Genomic DNA, 16,680 nt, shown 5'->3' on the forward strand with positions numbered 1-16,680 from the left:
ACGTCTCATCGCCATCTACTTATATGCCAAGGTTTAAATCAATATCTTTAATGGTTATAAAGTTATGTTCCGGACACGAATTATGACAGACGGCAAACAGACGCACGCACCATCACATGATACGTCAGTTGTTTCAAAACTGGCGTATAAAAAGGCTTACGGAATATTTCCGAGAACTTGTAAAAACATGCATTGCACTATTTACACAGCGGGGAAACATACACCGGATATAATCAAATGCTGTCACGTTAGATTTCGATAATTCTTTTGTGTTTTATAATCATAAATTCATACAAATTCGAAGGGTAATAAAAAGCTTGATTATAAACAGTTGTATTATATCCATTCTGCAATACAGTAACCCCCCGTTTGGGGTGAAAGTTTCATGGTCGCTCAAGAATGGTCAGTACGGTGATATTTTTCCAACATTAAACAGATTTGATAGAAGGTAAAAAAGCATATTGCTTCAAGATACAATGTCAAACGTGAGTCTGGAATTATGTTTAAAATATCGTGACGTGTAGCTATACCATTTATGTAGTGAAAGATGTGTGACAATGTTGCTTTGCTTTGCTTGCACAGAAAATGTTCCCCGGTTCAGTGATTTTCAGCAGAATTGTGGCCCTTGTTGATATGTCATATATTACGGTGCTTACACTACTTGCTGTATATTATTAGGTTGGGTTTCAATAAACGTATATCAATAAAAAAAATGAAATGTCAAAGAAAATCTATACATATTTTTATAGAATAGGGATATATGACATGTTTACACAATCAAATGCTATTAGATCTGCAAAGAAATGTGTAGAAGGTTTTGTTTTACCCAAGGATTCATTAATTCAAACATGTTGGGGAAAAAATATAATGTGGCTGATCTGTGCCATTTCGTTAATTCATCCCATCGCAGCGACAGAACGACAAATGTCTGCAGAAGCCCTTGGGACATCTTTGTCATCTCGACCTTCAATCTCAGTCACAAACATTCTCGTGGGCTTCTACAGACGTACTTACACTGAAAACACGTATTTTATCTCTCCAAAATTTCAATTAGTTTGCATTTTCAAAAACAACACAATTAAAACAATTTGTAAAAAAATCACATCTTATTTTTATGATAGAAAAGAGAAGATAAATGTGCTCTTTATTTTTCATTCAACTATTGTCAGAACCGAATCTCTCTGATGCCACCACATGTCCGTCACAGTTGTGAACTTGACAAAAAGTCTTTGAGCAACCTTCGTAAAATTTTGCCACTCGGAGATTTTGGAATTTCTTTCACGACACCACCTCTCAGGCGCTTGTAATCTGAAACATTTTCTGAAACAAACGAAGTATTTTATTCAAAGTCTTTCACTTGTCTGTCAGCATGCTATTTTTGGCACTAAATGTAGGAAAAGGTCAGCCAGATCAACTAAATTCATTTATATCTAATCACATGTTTGTAACTATAGTAACGGGATCTTACAATGGTTCTTCCTTTTTCTTCTATGGGTAGATAGTTTACCGCAGTAGGTCTCTGATCATCAAACCAGATACTGTTAGATTTTTATTTAGAACTTCAGATCTTCTGTAAGACCTTTTGACAGCTTAAACCATGACGAGGCTCGGAGCTGAACTTCGATTCGAAATATGAGGTATAATCAACGAGCAGCTGTTGTATTAATGTGAGTTTGTGAAATTGAAAAAAAAAGATCAACCTACGTTCTACATATTTCACAACGTCATGTGCATGGAGTGAAGTACTGGGTATTAGCACCACATAAGCTCGCGGTAGCTCTCCAGCTCGATCATCTGGCATGCCAATCACTGCTACATCTTGCACTGCCGGGTGTTTATGTATCAAATCTTCTAATTCTGCAGGGGCAACCTGAAATTAATGTATATGATGTATCGAACTGGCTCCGAGATTATATAACTGAGAAGACCATGTATGAGTACACACTCGCCACTGGCTAATTGTAAGATCAGTCTCAGATGCAGACTGGCTATTGATCAATTTCAAGTTAGGTCTCAGAATCCAGACTCGCCATTGGGTAATTTCAAGATCATTCTCAGAATACAGACTCGGCATTGGCTAATTTCAAGGTCAGTCTCAGAATGCAGACTCGCCATTGGGTAATTTCAATATCAGGGTAATTTCAATATTGTTTTCGGTTAACTAGACGTCATTTAATAACTGTTCACTGGTCAAAAGTAAATGGAAAGAAACAATTGAAATGTACAAAAACCATCAAAAGTTACATGGTAAAAGTTTTGCAGTTTATAATAGATATATGGCTGTAGAAGCCTATATACTAGATCTAAGTATTGGTGGCTTTATTGTGTTTTCTTCGTACTCTTTAAACAGATATGACTTAAAAGAAGAATAGGAAAATTGGGTACAATGTTTTGGCAAGCAGAAGAAAGTAAGGACGGACGGTCGAAATGATAACAAGGCTTTCTGCTAAAATGTGAAGCTTTAAAGGGAAAGGCAATGATGTTCTTATGTTAAATCCATCTGCTAGGATTTCTTTAATCATTTAAAGAAGTGAAAGAATTTTCAAAATCGGCTTAAAAATGAAAAAGTTATGAGTCTTAAAATATTTGACCAAAATGGCGGCCATTTTGTTTCCATGATAACAAAAAACAAAATGCGGATTTATTACATTTCTAGATACATATTTAAACTGCATTTACTTATTTCTGTAAAATCATTTCTCTAATTTTTCCAGCTATAATGAAAGAAAAAACCATGTTTTACATCTTACACCCAAGAAACATATAAAAGTAATATATTTAAAAGGTTATTTGCTAAATAAAGAATTCACCAGTGTGTAAATGACGTCATAACCACACTAAAATGGCTGCCTCCATAATCAGCCATTTTCTTGAATTTCAAACTGTATATCTTTTTCAATAGTGGTCCGATTTTTAAAATTATGAGTTATGAACTGCATGAGGATGTCTTTCATATGAAATTAACGTACTGTCAGGCATTCCTTGCCCTTTAAGAATATACCAATACCTGAAATCCTTTATACTTGATCAGCTCTTTCAAACGATCCGTTATCACAATACAGTCGTTGTCTCCCATATGTCTATGTCACCTGAGAAATGTTAAATAAACTCTTAATTCACCTTGTATATCATAACACAATGTGATACCTTTTCATGACAGAATCCTTCTTAGATACAGGAATTCATAACGATATCGACTGATTTCATAATGATCGTAAAATATTAGCCCATTCAATGTCTTTTTGTTTTTAAATTGGACGATTCATATCGAATTCAATGATTCGCATGCCGCTTAAAATTGTGCTTAACTAAGACATGACAATCATTATGAACAATCTTCTAAGTTAGGTTCATTGTCAGAGGTCTTACACTACCAACCTGTGTGCAGCCAACCGTCCTCGTCTGTCATTTCTTTCGTGGCCTTTACATTGTTGAAGTAACCTTTCATATTCTGAGGCCCTCTAATACACAGTTCCCCCACCTCATTGTGTTCTAGAATCTTCCCAGTTGTTGGATCTACAAACTAAGTCAAATGTGAATAAAATAACGATTCGAAGTTATTGATATAACAAATGTGTGCCTTAAAAATCTTCCAACGCAACACTTTAACATTTTTTTTTGCTTCTGAACATACGTATTTAAGAATTAAATGTGTTGTCCGTAATAAAAACAAGAGGGCCCTGAAGGCCCTGTATCGCTCACCTGACCTAATTCTAACCCCTGATAAGTTAGAATCTAAGTTGGCCTTGATTTCATAGAGACAATCATTTTGACAGAGTCTTATAAAGATCAAGTAGAAAATGTGACATCTAGAGTTTTAGATGAGTGTTATTCTAGCGCTCAAACATTCTGACCAAGTTTCATTAAGATATGATCATAAATGTGGTCTCTAGAGTTTCCTTTGATTTGACCTAGTGACCTAGTTTTTGACCCCACATGACTCAGATTCCAACTTGACTTATAGATCATCAAGATTAACATTCTGACCAAGTTTCATGAAGATACAGTCATAAAAGTGACCTCTTTGGTAGGTCTCTAGAGTGTTAAGAAGCTTTACCTTTGATTTGACCTGGTGACCTAGTTTTTGACCCCACCTAAACCAGATTGGAACTTGACCTAAAGATTTTCAAGTTTAATATTCCGACCAAGTTTCATTTAAATATAGTTATAAATGTGGTCTCTAGAGTGTTTACTAGCTTTTCCTTTGATTTGACCTAGGTTTTGACCCTATCTGACCCAGATTTGAACTTGACCTAAAACGATCATCAATATTAAGATTCTGACCAAGTTTCATTAAGATACGGTCATGTGGCTTCTAGAGTGTTAACTAGCTTTTCCTTTGATTTGACCTAGTGACCTAGTCTTTGACCCCATAGACCCAGATTTGAACTTGCCCTAAAGATCATCAAGATTAACATTCTGACCAAGTTTCATAGAGATAATATAGAGTTTGAGATTTCAACATTCGCCTTCCCCTTCAATGTCTCTTGCGAAGTTAAAGAATGAAGTTGAAGTTCGATTAAAATTCCTTGAGATTTCAAACTTTAGAATGAACATTAATTCTTTTAATCCGCCCATTCAATTTATCCGTAATTATGATCGTTTTTTTCGTGCATTTTGATATCAATTGTCCGAATGGGCTGGACTTTTACAAGAGGTTTTAAAAAAGAAAATTAGATAAAAACATTTTAATTAATATAATCATCGCATGGATATTAGTGCGATTACGATAAAAAAAAGAAACAATGTGAACAATGTAAATACCCGTTGGTGTTGCTCCGAACATTTAGGTTTTATGTAAAATGATGTCAGTATACAATGCACGTTTGTAAAGCATACATGCGAGGAAATAAAAATGACAAGAGCTGTCTGTAAGACAACGCGCTCGATTTTTCTCAGTGCTTGACTGAATTAGAGCTTTGCCAATGAAAAAATCCAAGTTAGAAAGGGACATAACTCTGTCAAAATTCAAATCAGAGTTATGGGAATTGTGTCTCCTGGTGTAGACTTTGATAGTAAATAACTATTTTGAGTTTCAAGTCAAAAGCTTTCATAGAAACAGAGATATTTGACTTTATCAAAAAAAAAATAACAAAATATTCTAAGTTAAAAAGGGGCATAATTCTGTCAAAATTCAAATCAGAGTTATAGGGATTGTTTCTCCGGTGTAGACTTCGATAGTAAGTAACCATGTTAAGTTTCAAGTCAATAGCTTTGATAGTAACAGAGATATTTGACTTTATCAAAAACTTTAACCAACGCCGACGCCGACGCCGACGCCAACACCAAGGCGAGTGCAATAGCTCTACTTTTTCTTTGAAAAGTCGAGCTAATAATAATATCAACGTATTCTATTGTTGATGGTGTTCTTGATAGATAATACAGTTAATATTTTTTAAACAAAAACATGAGACACCAACTATTACAAATGCATTTCTCGATATACTTTGAAGTTAAGTTAATAATGAAGTTTTGTATGGCTAATGATTTTAACTAAATACATTGAATTGAACATGGAAGTATGAAGTTATCAACTGATTTTGAGAAACTTTGAGATTTTGTTCAAACTTTAACTTCTACGGCATATTTGTGTCCTCAGGCGGTATCGATTATACTAGATGGGCCTTTTTGACGTATGAAATGAAGTTTTGAACGTCCGAAGATGTGATATCACGAAAGTCAAAACTTCACTGTCTTCAGTCTTTTTACATCTACTCTGTCAACATACTCGGCATCAAAGACTGAAATCTGGATGGAGGCACATGGCATGACAGTCATTTTACTTGAAAGATGAATAATAACGCGCGATTATCATTTGGTGGAATATTTTATTTTCACTTCCAAATAAAATCAATCCGTTTCTGTCGGACACTTAATACGACAATTGCGTTTTAATTATAAACATAAAATGGTACTAGTAAGACGGAAAATTCTTCTGAAGTATCAGACAATTTCAGATCTATGATATCATGATGCGAGACGTTTCCTGTTAGCCGTATGGGATAACTCCACTCTTTACATGCACGGACCCAGAGCCTGGCAGCGGGGCACTGTGGGTCAAATCCCCCCTTTGATTCTTACATTTTACAAAAAAAAAATCGGTCTTGAAACTCGGTGTGACCCCCCCCCCCCCCCCCCCCCTCCACCACCACCACCTTTAAATGGGTGACCCCCTCTTTAAGTGTGGTGTCCCTCTAACCAAAATTCCTGGATCTGCACATGCTTTACTTATGAAATAGTATATTCAAACAAATACGTGTATATGCCCACATGTTTTTTGTGCAACCATTTTCGTCTCCGCCTGGGTATAGAAATTTATATCATTGCTCCAGTCTCCACCTAACATTTCTTGACTGTTTCGTTATACAATTGGTGACTTGGCACGATTATATTGTGCTGTCTGAGAGTTTGGCATCATACAGAGTCATAGAGTGTCATGATGCCAAAATGATATCACGAGCGTATCTTACATTTGTTTCAAATCGCTTGTTAAATGTATTCATAAATTGTGTATATTGGCTCATGTTATCAACATACTCTATTAAAAGGTTAGATTTTCATCAGGTACATTGTTTATGAAAGACTACAAGTAAAACGCGTCTTTTAAGGAATTCGATGTACAAAGTACCAATTCAAAGTGAAAAAAAAACCTTTAAGAAAAACTGTGAAGTACTAGTCACCAGCATGACGGATGAATCTGTCCTATATTTTATGGGAATGCCTTTTGTGTTTGCTTTATTGTATATATTCTTATACTTATTGACAGTGTTTCGCATCAAATTTAGTCTAATTACACATATGGATAATCGAATAACATAATAAGCAGAACTCCTGAAAGTAAGCTTTTTATTTCACATAGTAATAAAGAGAAGTCTTAGGCTTACTTGATATTACATGGAAAACTTAAGTAGCAACGTCTGATATAAATAAAATACACGCATATCGGTGACGTTTTACCCCAAATATATATGAGAGACGTTGAAGGCGAATCTCAAACTCTCTAATGTCATAAATGTGACATCTAGAGTGTTAACAAGATTTCCCTTTGATTTGACTTGGTAACCTAGTTTTTGACCCCAAATGATCCAATATCGAACTCGCCCAAGATCATATCGAGGGTAACATTCTGACAAAGTTTCATTATAACTGGACCAAAATTGTGACCTCTAGAGTGTTAACAGTCAAATTGTTGACGACAGACGAAGACGGACGACGGACACAGGGCGATCACAAAAGATCAAGAAATTGGGATAAAGTCAATACATGATTTTATACATTTTTTCGTCCATAACTCATTTTAAGTCACAAAAATACAAAAAAAAAAAAAAAAAAAAAAAAAAAAAAAAAAACATTGCGATTTCATTATTAATTAAGACAGAAACCCGCTTTACAAATTTTGCCATCATCCGGTCATAACTAATATAAATTATTGTTATATGAACAAGTGAAGCCTTTAAATAATTCTTTGATTCGATATAATAAATGCACTTAGGTAATAGATACAACGCATTTTTATATTTTTTTCGAAAGCTGGGTTGGAGTTGTTAAACGGATTGAAATACATGGTGAGATGATTCGATAATACTGAAATTTCATTAGTTATTATTCTAGACGAAAGTCAAATTATAATACTGTTCTGTAATTTAAATAAATTTGACAAAACTACGAAGTGTTTCTTAGAAAGTTTGCTAACAGTATAAGGTTTTCATCTTGTAATGTATATGCTTGAATGACTGCATTAAAAGTGTTGAAGAAATTATCAAATCATGCTATACTTATAGACCGAAAACAATTTTAAATATCGGGCGTTGAGTGGTGGGGGCGGGGCGAGTGGGGGGGGGGGGGGGTAGGGGGGGGGGTGTGAATCATTTCTACGCGAGTCAAATCAGGGCGATGTTTTCATGTTGAAAAGCAGAATGTTGCTGGATGGATTAAAAAAAACAGACAGTAAAGCAACAGACATTCTAAGGAATGTATAATTTAGAATACATATAATACCTTTACTTCAGTATTAGCTGTCAGTGGACCAACAGTCCCTGCTGTAACTGATTCTACAGACACCACAGGGGAAGTCTCTGTCAAACCGTAACCTTCAAAACAAAGTAAAATCTTAAATTTAGCATGACTTTTGCTGAGTATGCTTCGTCTTGGCTTTCATATAAAACTAGTCTGAAATGTTTGAGCTATACAGTTTATAACAGCTACAAAACGCCAATAGATAGTCTGTTTTGGCACATTTATAATGATTAAAGATGTCTCTCGCGGCTGCATACTTCAAGCCACAAACCGATCCGTATCTGAAATGTAAAACAGGACATATTTACATAAACAACTTGATATAAACTAACCTTGTCTCACAGTCTTATTCCGCTTTTTCATGAACTCTTCTGTAATGGTCATTCCGAGCGGAGCAGCACCGCAGAAAATGTTACGTATCCGTGAGAGATTAACCTCGTCAACAGTTGGATGGCGGGTGAGAAATAACAATAAGGGTGGCACAACGTGAAGCTGTGTTACCTGAAAAGGAACAAATGCGCATGAAACACATGCTTAGCTTGTTAAAAACGTTTGAATTGATGGATGAAATGATAAAACATTTGACAATAAAACGGTGGACTAAAACACCCTTAAGATATAATTAAGGCACCATAATAGTTAATTCTTACACTACGAGTTTGGTCTATATCATACGGAAATATGACCAAATAATGCCCTTTTGGGCTTAACTAACGCCACGTTTGGATATCTGGGAAGAACCACCGACCTTCTTCAAGGCAGCGCAATGATTTCCAAAGCTGGCAAGATTGGAAACTTCGCCCTATCACGACGTGAGATAAGTCAAAATACTGTACAGGTTCTGTTGGGATGTAACCTTATTGAGGGAAGACAAATGACTGTAATTTGTTTCTATTTCTAGCACCTTGTGTTTCACAATGGCTTTTAAAAATGCTTCGGGTTCGACTCCAGTAGTTGTAACCAGCAAACCTCCACACTGTAATGTGTCGCATAAAACAATAACCATTCCATAGATGTGATAAAATGGGAGAACAGCAAGGTTGATGTCATCTGTGCTCGAATCAGTAACAGCTCTGAAATATCCGAGAAGCAAATGGAAATGTTGTTTATGATAGAACTAGCAATGTCTGCTGATTTGTCGTAGAAATAGGTATCTACCATTAGTACGTTACAATTATTCAGTTAAATTTTATAATAGGCAGAAAAGCTGCAGTAATATTTACTTACTAAATAGTCCATGAATTCATGTAAGACGCTAACAACTAAAATGTTTCGATGCACTGGCTGTTTTTAAAATTTGAGTGAAAACAATGGTAGCCTGGTTAAATAAATGGTGATGGGGGGATGGTGTACTTTTTGAATGTCTATGAAAAAGACAATCTCTGCTTTTGTTACAAAAATGAAATTATTTTCGGGACACCTTTTTACATTTCTTAAACCTTAAAACTATAAATATCGCAGATTTGACTTATTTTTTTTTTCTGTTAAGAAAGGGGCACTAACTTGTATTGTACGAGATTGGATAAATATTATAATGACTAAGCATGGCGCCTTTAGGAAGTCCTGTAGTACCGCTGCTATACGGCATTATGACAACATCATTGTGTGGGTCAATATTTATATCCGTCGGAAAAGAATTACCGTCGCCATCTAATCTGTCTAATATGTCAAAAAACGATCGACATCTATCTGCGTTGCCATTAACTATAATGTCCTAAAATAGCAAAAAGTAGAAAGTATTAGTATAGTCATTATGATAGTAGATCTTCATGTTGACATAAAAACAATGAGGAACATTCACATATATAAAGACTTTGATTGCTTATATCCGTTTTTTGGTCGACTTCGGATCTATTCTACTCACCCTAGCGTCGGCGTCTGCGTCGGCGTCACACTTTGCTCAAAGTTTCGCATGCAAGTACGTATAGCTGTCATTTAAAGGCATATAGTTATGAAAATTATTATTTTCTTTTTCTAGGTCAATTACCAACCTCCCTGTGTCATGTTCCATAACTTTGATATGTATTTTGGCTAAGTTATGCCATCTTTTGGACTTAAAAAATCCTAGTTAAAGTTTTGCATGTAAGTTACTATCACCAAAAACTAATGCAGAAACTGATCTGAAACTTCACATGTGTCTTTGGGGATATAAAACTAGGTGATAGCATCAAGATTTATAACTCATGTTATTTATTTTGGCCAAATTATATCCCCAAATTATAGTCAGAGCTATTCTACTCACCCTAGCGCCGGCGTCGGCGTCACACCTTGGTTAAAGTTTCGCATGCAAGTACGTATAGCTATCATTTAAAGGCATATAGTTATGAAACGTATTTTTCTTTTACTAGGTCAATTACCAACCTCACCTCACTGAGTCATGTCCCATAACTCTTACATGTATTTTGGCTAAATTATATCCCCTTTGAAAATCCTGGTTAAAGTTCTGCATGCAAGTTCCTATCTAAATACTAATGCAAACATTGAATTAAACCTCACATGTTTCTTCGGGTTTATTAAACTCGGTCATAGCATTAAGTCCCATAACTGACATGTATTTCACAAAATCATGTCCCCTTTTAAACTAATAAACTTCTGGTTAAAGTTTTGCATGCAAGTTACTATCTCAAAAACTAATGCAAGTACTGGATTGAAACTCTATAGATATTTTAACATTTAGGGTAATATTCCTGCTTCTGGGACAACAATTTGAATAGTCGAGCATTGGCTGTCTTACGGACAGCTCTTGTTGATAACATCTGTGGCAGTTTATAGACATTTTGTCTAAATGTATTAATTGTTGATCAAAAAGTAAAGCGGCTTCAATCATTCTCCACTGATGCAGTGGTCAAATGGTAGTATACTGTCTGACTACGAAACAGGGGTAATTAGTTCGAGTCCCTACTCCTCTATCTAAAATTACCAATAATAGAATAAGAGTCCCGTGTATGAGTGCTTTACATCTCATAAGCAGTTTCTGGAATTAGAGCATCTTCTGTATCTTGCACTAACTGGAAGAGTCGCCCATATGGGTTATTCGTACTGACTATTAATAAACTTACAAACAAACAAAAATCCACCGTTGATAAGACTTGGAAAGATATAAAATTAACATACTGTATTTTGGCCGTTATATTGCACTACCTACAAAACTTTACCACTTCAGTAGGAGCCTCCGTGGCCGAGTGGTTAAGGTCGCTGTCTTCAAATCACTTGCCCCTCATCGATGTGGGTTCGAGCCTCACTCGGGGCATTGAATTCTTCATGTGAGGAAGCCATCCAGCTGGCTTACGGAATGTCGGTGGTTCTACCCAGGTGCCCGTTCGTGATGAAATAATGCACGGAGGGGCACCCGGGGTCTTCCTCCACCACCAAAGCTGGAAAGTCGCCATATATATGTGTACATACCTATAATTGTGTCGGTGCGACGTTAAACCCACAAAATAAATTACTACTTCAGTCATTTTCACCTGTTTATCAGTATATCGTTATGAACGTCGTACTTGATATATAGAAAGGAATGAACATTTAAATCATTATCATAATCGGTGGCGTAAAAACCAGCATATCATGCACGAACATACACAATTTACAACGCGCAGGTATTATTCAGTTCATTCAAGAGAACAGAAAATGTATTTCAACTTTCGATTAAAATTTAATATATTTATGGACATATCCGTCTTTGCAAGACCACAACTGTGTCGTGATTTTCTTTGGTGGTGTCTTAGACTGGCATCAGTCGTTAGAGACCTTTAAGATAAATATCTCTGCCACTAAATCCTCTCAAATAGCACTTTCTAAAAAAATTACAATATCTCTTATCTCTGACTCTAACTCTGTTGAGATGAGCCTAATGGGAAATTGGTTTCCTTAGAAATTATCAGGGTCGAAATCAATTTTATTACAGATTACTTGATCTCAACAGACGTTGCAAGTCTACATATGTCAGTGTACATTTTGCACGGTCCAAAAATAAACAAATTTGACAAATCGGTCGAACTACGTATCTATAAAGACCTTATTAGCAGGTCTATTCCACAACTTTACTTCATAGAATTAATGTTAATTATTTAATGATTCATTCTGCGCATGATCTGACTGGTTTTTGACTTTCATACAATAGGCCCCCTAATGCTTGCGCGATTTAGATTCTTTATAAAAGAGAATCCGTCATAGCGGTATCATACGTATCCGCCATCTTGGAGAAAGCTTGTGAGACATAGCAACAATATCCAAGTGTGAGTGGGGGGGGGGGGGGGGGGGAGTGTGTGGGGAAGGGTGCGTTCCTAATCGGAAAAATCGGATCTATGCATTAAGATCTGCTTTACTTACCTTGATTTCTGCTTCCTGTGCCTTTGATACAAGAGAAGGTACAGTGGCTAGTGTCATTGCCCCAGAATGCTCTATCTGTCTTTTCAGCTCTCCTGTATAATACGAATTTTAAGGTAAATTTTATCCTACTGAAAGCACTGGTTACATTGCATTGAAACACTGATTTCTGGAAATCTACATGATGTATGAAGATGTATGGAATTTCAAGGTATCGTGTTAGTATTGTTAAATAGTTTTGAAATATTTATGTTGGTAAAGAAATGACAAGTACTTGATTACCAGACGTGTACGCAGGGTTAGCCGTCGTCAAGACAACGCCAATAGAAGCGCATCCTAGCAACAGTAAAGCAAACTCTGGGTTATTGGTGCCATAGTAACATATGACATCATTCTTTCGGAAGCCTTTCCTATAAAAGAAACTGTCAACCTTTCTTGAGAGATTCTCCAGCTGTGAGTAAGTATACACAGTTCCCGTCTCATTGTCCACCTACAGGGCAAAAATTTGAACTATTGCCTTACCTTTGTACATGATTGTAAGAGGTCACTTATATGATCAGAACACTTGATTTTGCTGTTTCTTTGTGATTATTCCAAAACATATAAACAACACGTTATAAAGCATTAAACGCTGTGAAACCCGCAACTTAAACATTATTTTGAAATTTATTTTGCTAATGCCTAATACATGATGTAGATGGGAGAAATCCCCGAAGTTGTTTTTCTGAATGTGGGGTAATCGTTATTTTCTAAAACGTTCTTAAGCCGCCTCAGCGTGTTGTGTCTTATTTTACACAAATAGTTTAAACTAAATTCACTAACGTTAATGCGGATAAAAAGATATACTCACGAGAGCTTTTCTATTTCTAAACTCTGAAAATCGAGAAAACATATAGTCACTCAGAGAAATCTCAGGTATTTCCACGGATCGTCTTGGACTTTTAAACTCATTCTGCTGAGAAGCCGATGTTTGCAGGAAACGTCGATATGTCGTGTTGTGGCGCACAGTGTTATTCCTTTCTTTGCATTTGTTGTTATTTCTGATCCTTTGAATTGCGCAGTTGCCGTAACTCCTTGTCAGCAAACCACGAAACAAAAGTCGCATAGCTCTTCAATATCCAAACTTTCTCACTCTAAGGCTTTAAATACGACTCAGCTACCGACAATATATGCTTTTTACACTCATCATAGTTATGACTGCTAATATATTTATTATAATTTATCGGCTGCATGGTTGAATTCGCTTAACTTTCATTATGCGCAGTGAAGCATACACTATATTGGTTTGGAAACTAAAATTTAAGGTGTATCTACACTTGAAGAGATATGGTAATGACTAAACTGGGATCTGAACCCGAAAATTCCAGAAAACAGTACTAGTTTTGGTAATGGTATACACACCGCCTGCATTTATTATAAGAATGCCCTCCAGCCGTCGTCCTGCAATTACTCAAAAAGTATTCAAGATAGGTTCATAACACGAGGGCAATATGTAAATTATGCATGTAGGTTATAGTTCAAGGTACTGAAGGTCGAATAAAAAGATCTGCTCCATAATTTTGTATGCATTGATGTGTGTGTATATCAGTGCTACACACAAACATTCCACGTGATGAGAAATGTGTCAGCACATGATCTATGCTTGTCGGTTAAAGGTCCAGGTCACTTTTTAAGGTCAAGTAAAAATTTGTTTCCACTCCGTATCTTTTATATGCTTTGAAGGATTTTCATACCACTACAAGTTCAGTACAAGCAAATGTTCTTCACGGCCATAAGTCAATGTCACAATTGAAATTAAGGTAAAATTAGTTTTTGTTCTTTAACTTCTAAATGCCTTGAAACATTTTTGTATACACTCACACAGGTTTCACATAATCAGATGATGTGTTGCTTGTGTTGCTTGCATGACCCATGTCTATCAATCAGAGGTCAAAGTTACCATTGAATGTCAAGTACAACGCTTTCTGTTCCATAATTAATTGCTTTGAAGGAATTTTACTACAATACAGAAATGTTTCCCTCCCTATTTGACTCAGTTTGTTAACTATAAAGCAGTGCACGTTTAGTGCAGATTTGGTCGGTCCGTCCACAAATGCCCCAGATCCAATGCATACGATTCCAGTATTAGAACTGCTGCGACGAACACTAACAAAGTTTTCCACGCGTAGGAGATTTCTATCGGTGTGAAGTGAGCAGTTAGCAGTTGCAGCAGTTACAGCAGTTAACTGCTAGAACTGCTAGCAGTTACAGCAGTTAACTGCTACAACTGCTGGCAGTTGCAGCAGTTTACAGCTACTTGTATTACCGGTTGTAAATAATAGTCCATCAAAGGGAAATTAATCAGAAAGAATTCCTCGGAATTGCCTTCCCTTATAATTGTAACCGTTCCATCTGCTCAGACTTAAAATAGTGCCAACTTAAGCTGATTCTGTAGGATGCACTTAACTAGCAACTCTCAAGTTCACTCAATTTTCACTTAGCATGCAACTTTCCAGCCATGCGATAGCTCCAAAGTGCAGATATTTTAGCAGGGTGGTTACTACCCTAGGTTCGTACACTGGGTATATCAAGTTTACTCTAAAGTTAGACCAAGTAAAAACCAAGCTGAATAACAGTTTAAAATTTATTTACAAAACCCTTAAGAATAGCGAACAGCTAAGTTAATACATCATAAAATAAAATGTGACAAGTAAAATCATGAATACTAGGTACAGTTCATAGATGAGGCTTTGCTAAGAACTTGTGGGTTGTGACGGAAGAGGGCCGTCCATAACCGATAATGTACCATATACTATATAAGGGTTATGACAGAATTGGGCTGCCTGTACCCTTTTAGATATAGAAATTTATGTGACCAACTGGGTTATGACAGAAAATGGCTGCCCGTAACCCCACGGATTTGTGACAAACAAATATGCCAGACGTAGGGTCAGAGTTTCTGACCTGGTTGCTTTGATTTCATTAGTATTTATGTAAACTTTTAGTAACAGTTAAACTGGTATGAAATTAGCATATTAACATATACATAAGTAATAAATATTTTACTCATATCATAATCAGAATTCTTTTACATTTTAAAGAGAAATAAAATTTCTCTTAGAATAATTATTAATATGTAATTCTAACATTCTGTATATATGCTATGAAACAAATGTAATTAAATTTTCAGAATAAAAGGGAATTAATTCATGTGATATTACAGAAGTAAGTAAGAGTTACTAAACTTTATATTAGCATAAAGAAAGTCAAAACCATTACATAATTATCTTTCACTAAAACGAAAGTAGGGAATTCCAAATTTCAAAGTGGAAACTGAAAAGATTTTGATAGTTTCGCATCTGTCCCGGGAACTGAAAAGATTTTGATAGTTTCGCATCTGTCCCGGGCACTAAATTTATATATAACACGTATATGCATTTTACATGCATTTATATTCAAGTAGTTATTTATGATTATATTTGAACAAAGGAGAGGTAAAAAGAATAAACATAATGTATGACAATAAACCAAATGAGTGGGGGTGCTTCAAAGTCTGGGCAGAACGTAAAATGGCGAGTTTCGGTGTCGGGGTCCAGTCCCGCAACAGTAGAAGAAACTGGGGTGCCACCGGATGGTCGTTGTAGAGAGGGTGGACGCCCGACACGCCCGGGTGGTGGCCATCCTGGTTAAGGTCTGGTTTCCGAGCAAGGGTGGACTTTGGTGTTTGGCCGGGAACGCTCTCCCCTTTTTTGACTTGCTTATTTGCTTATTTGTAATGTTTCTCCAGTGGGTTAATCGTCGTGTAGTTTTGACTGAAGACACCATGTTTTCACTTCCAAGGACAAGTTTTCTCTCTAAATAGCATTCGCCTAGTAGGTTCATATAATACCCCCCCCCCCCCCCCCCCCCCCCCCCCCCCCCCCACACACACACACACACACACACACACTCACCACACACACACAAAATAATAATATAAAATAAAATGAGTCTAGGTAAATAGAATGATGACAGATGCGCTTTTCATCATTAAGGTATAATTTACTTTAGATATTGTAGTAGTGATTTCCTACTGGGTTTCACATGGTCTCCCGTTTTATCTATTTCTTTCACCCTAATTGTCATAAAGATTCACACTTATTCTGTCCACTTCCTTGAAAAAAAGTAAGATTAAGGTGTCGTCGCGACCCTATAAGAGCTTGAACCTACAACCCCAGGATCGAAAGGCACACACCTTGAGATTGACCCCGTTTAAAGATTTTTTAATCAATCACTAGCCAAAATTAACTCCATGTGATCTCCAGTCGGGACTATCTTTTAATGCCGGGCAAAAGACAAAACCACATTGGAACTACA

General features: G+C 36.2%; 1 protein-coding gene across 1 annotated transcript; it reads right to left on the reverse strand.

The window, feature by feature from the left end:
- Positions 1-879: 879 nt before the first annotated feature.
- LOC123545326 (uncharacterized) lies at positions 880-13,496 on the reverse strand. The gene is made up of 12 exons (XM_053527645.1): positions 13,196-13,496; positions 12,628-12,835; positions 12,349-12,440; positions 9,520-9,730; positions 8,921-9,087; positions 8,349-8,517; positions 7,999-8,090; positions 3,379-3,523; positions 3,290-3,308; positions 3,008-3,080; positions 1,705-1,870; positions 880-1,320 (listed from the first exon to the last, which is right to left on the reverse strand). The coding sequence occupies exons 1-12, from the start codon at positions 13,448-13,450 to the stop codon at positions 1,202-1,204; spliced, it is 1,716 nt and encodes a 571-aa protein (XP_053383620.1). The 5' UTR covers positions 13,451-13,496; the 3' UTR covers positions 880-1,201.
- Between the last annotated feature and the right edge of the window lie 3,184 nt (positions 13,497-16,680).

The sequence above is a fragment of the Mercenaria mercenaria genome, chromosome 1 (genome assembly GCF_021730395.1).
Source record: "Mercenaria mercenaria strain notata chromosome 1, MADL_Memer_1, whole genome shotgun sequence".
NCBI classification, from domain to species: Eukaryota; Metazoa; Mollusca; class Bivalvia; order Venerida; family Veneridae; genus Mercenaria; species Mercenaria mercenaria.

Excerpts from the sequence above, each read along its gene's own strand:
- LOC123545326 (XM_053527645.1), bottom strand. The coding sequence starts at position 13,450 with ATGCGACTTTTGTTTCGTGGTTTGCTGACAAGGAGTTACGGCAACTGC. Across the intron at positions 9,088-9,519 it reads TCCAATCTCGTACAATACAA|CTGTTACTGATTCGAGCACA; the intron begins GTTAGTGCCCCT and ends GATATTTCAGAG. Across the intron at positions 1,871-3,007 it reads TCAAGTATAAAGGATTTCAG|GTTGCCCCTGCAGAATTAGA; the intron begins GTATTGGTATAT and ends CATTAATTTCAG.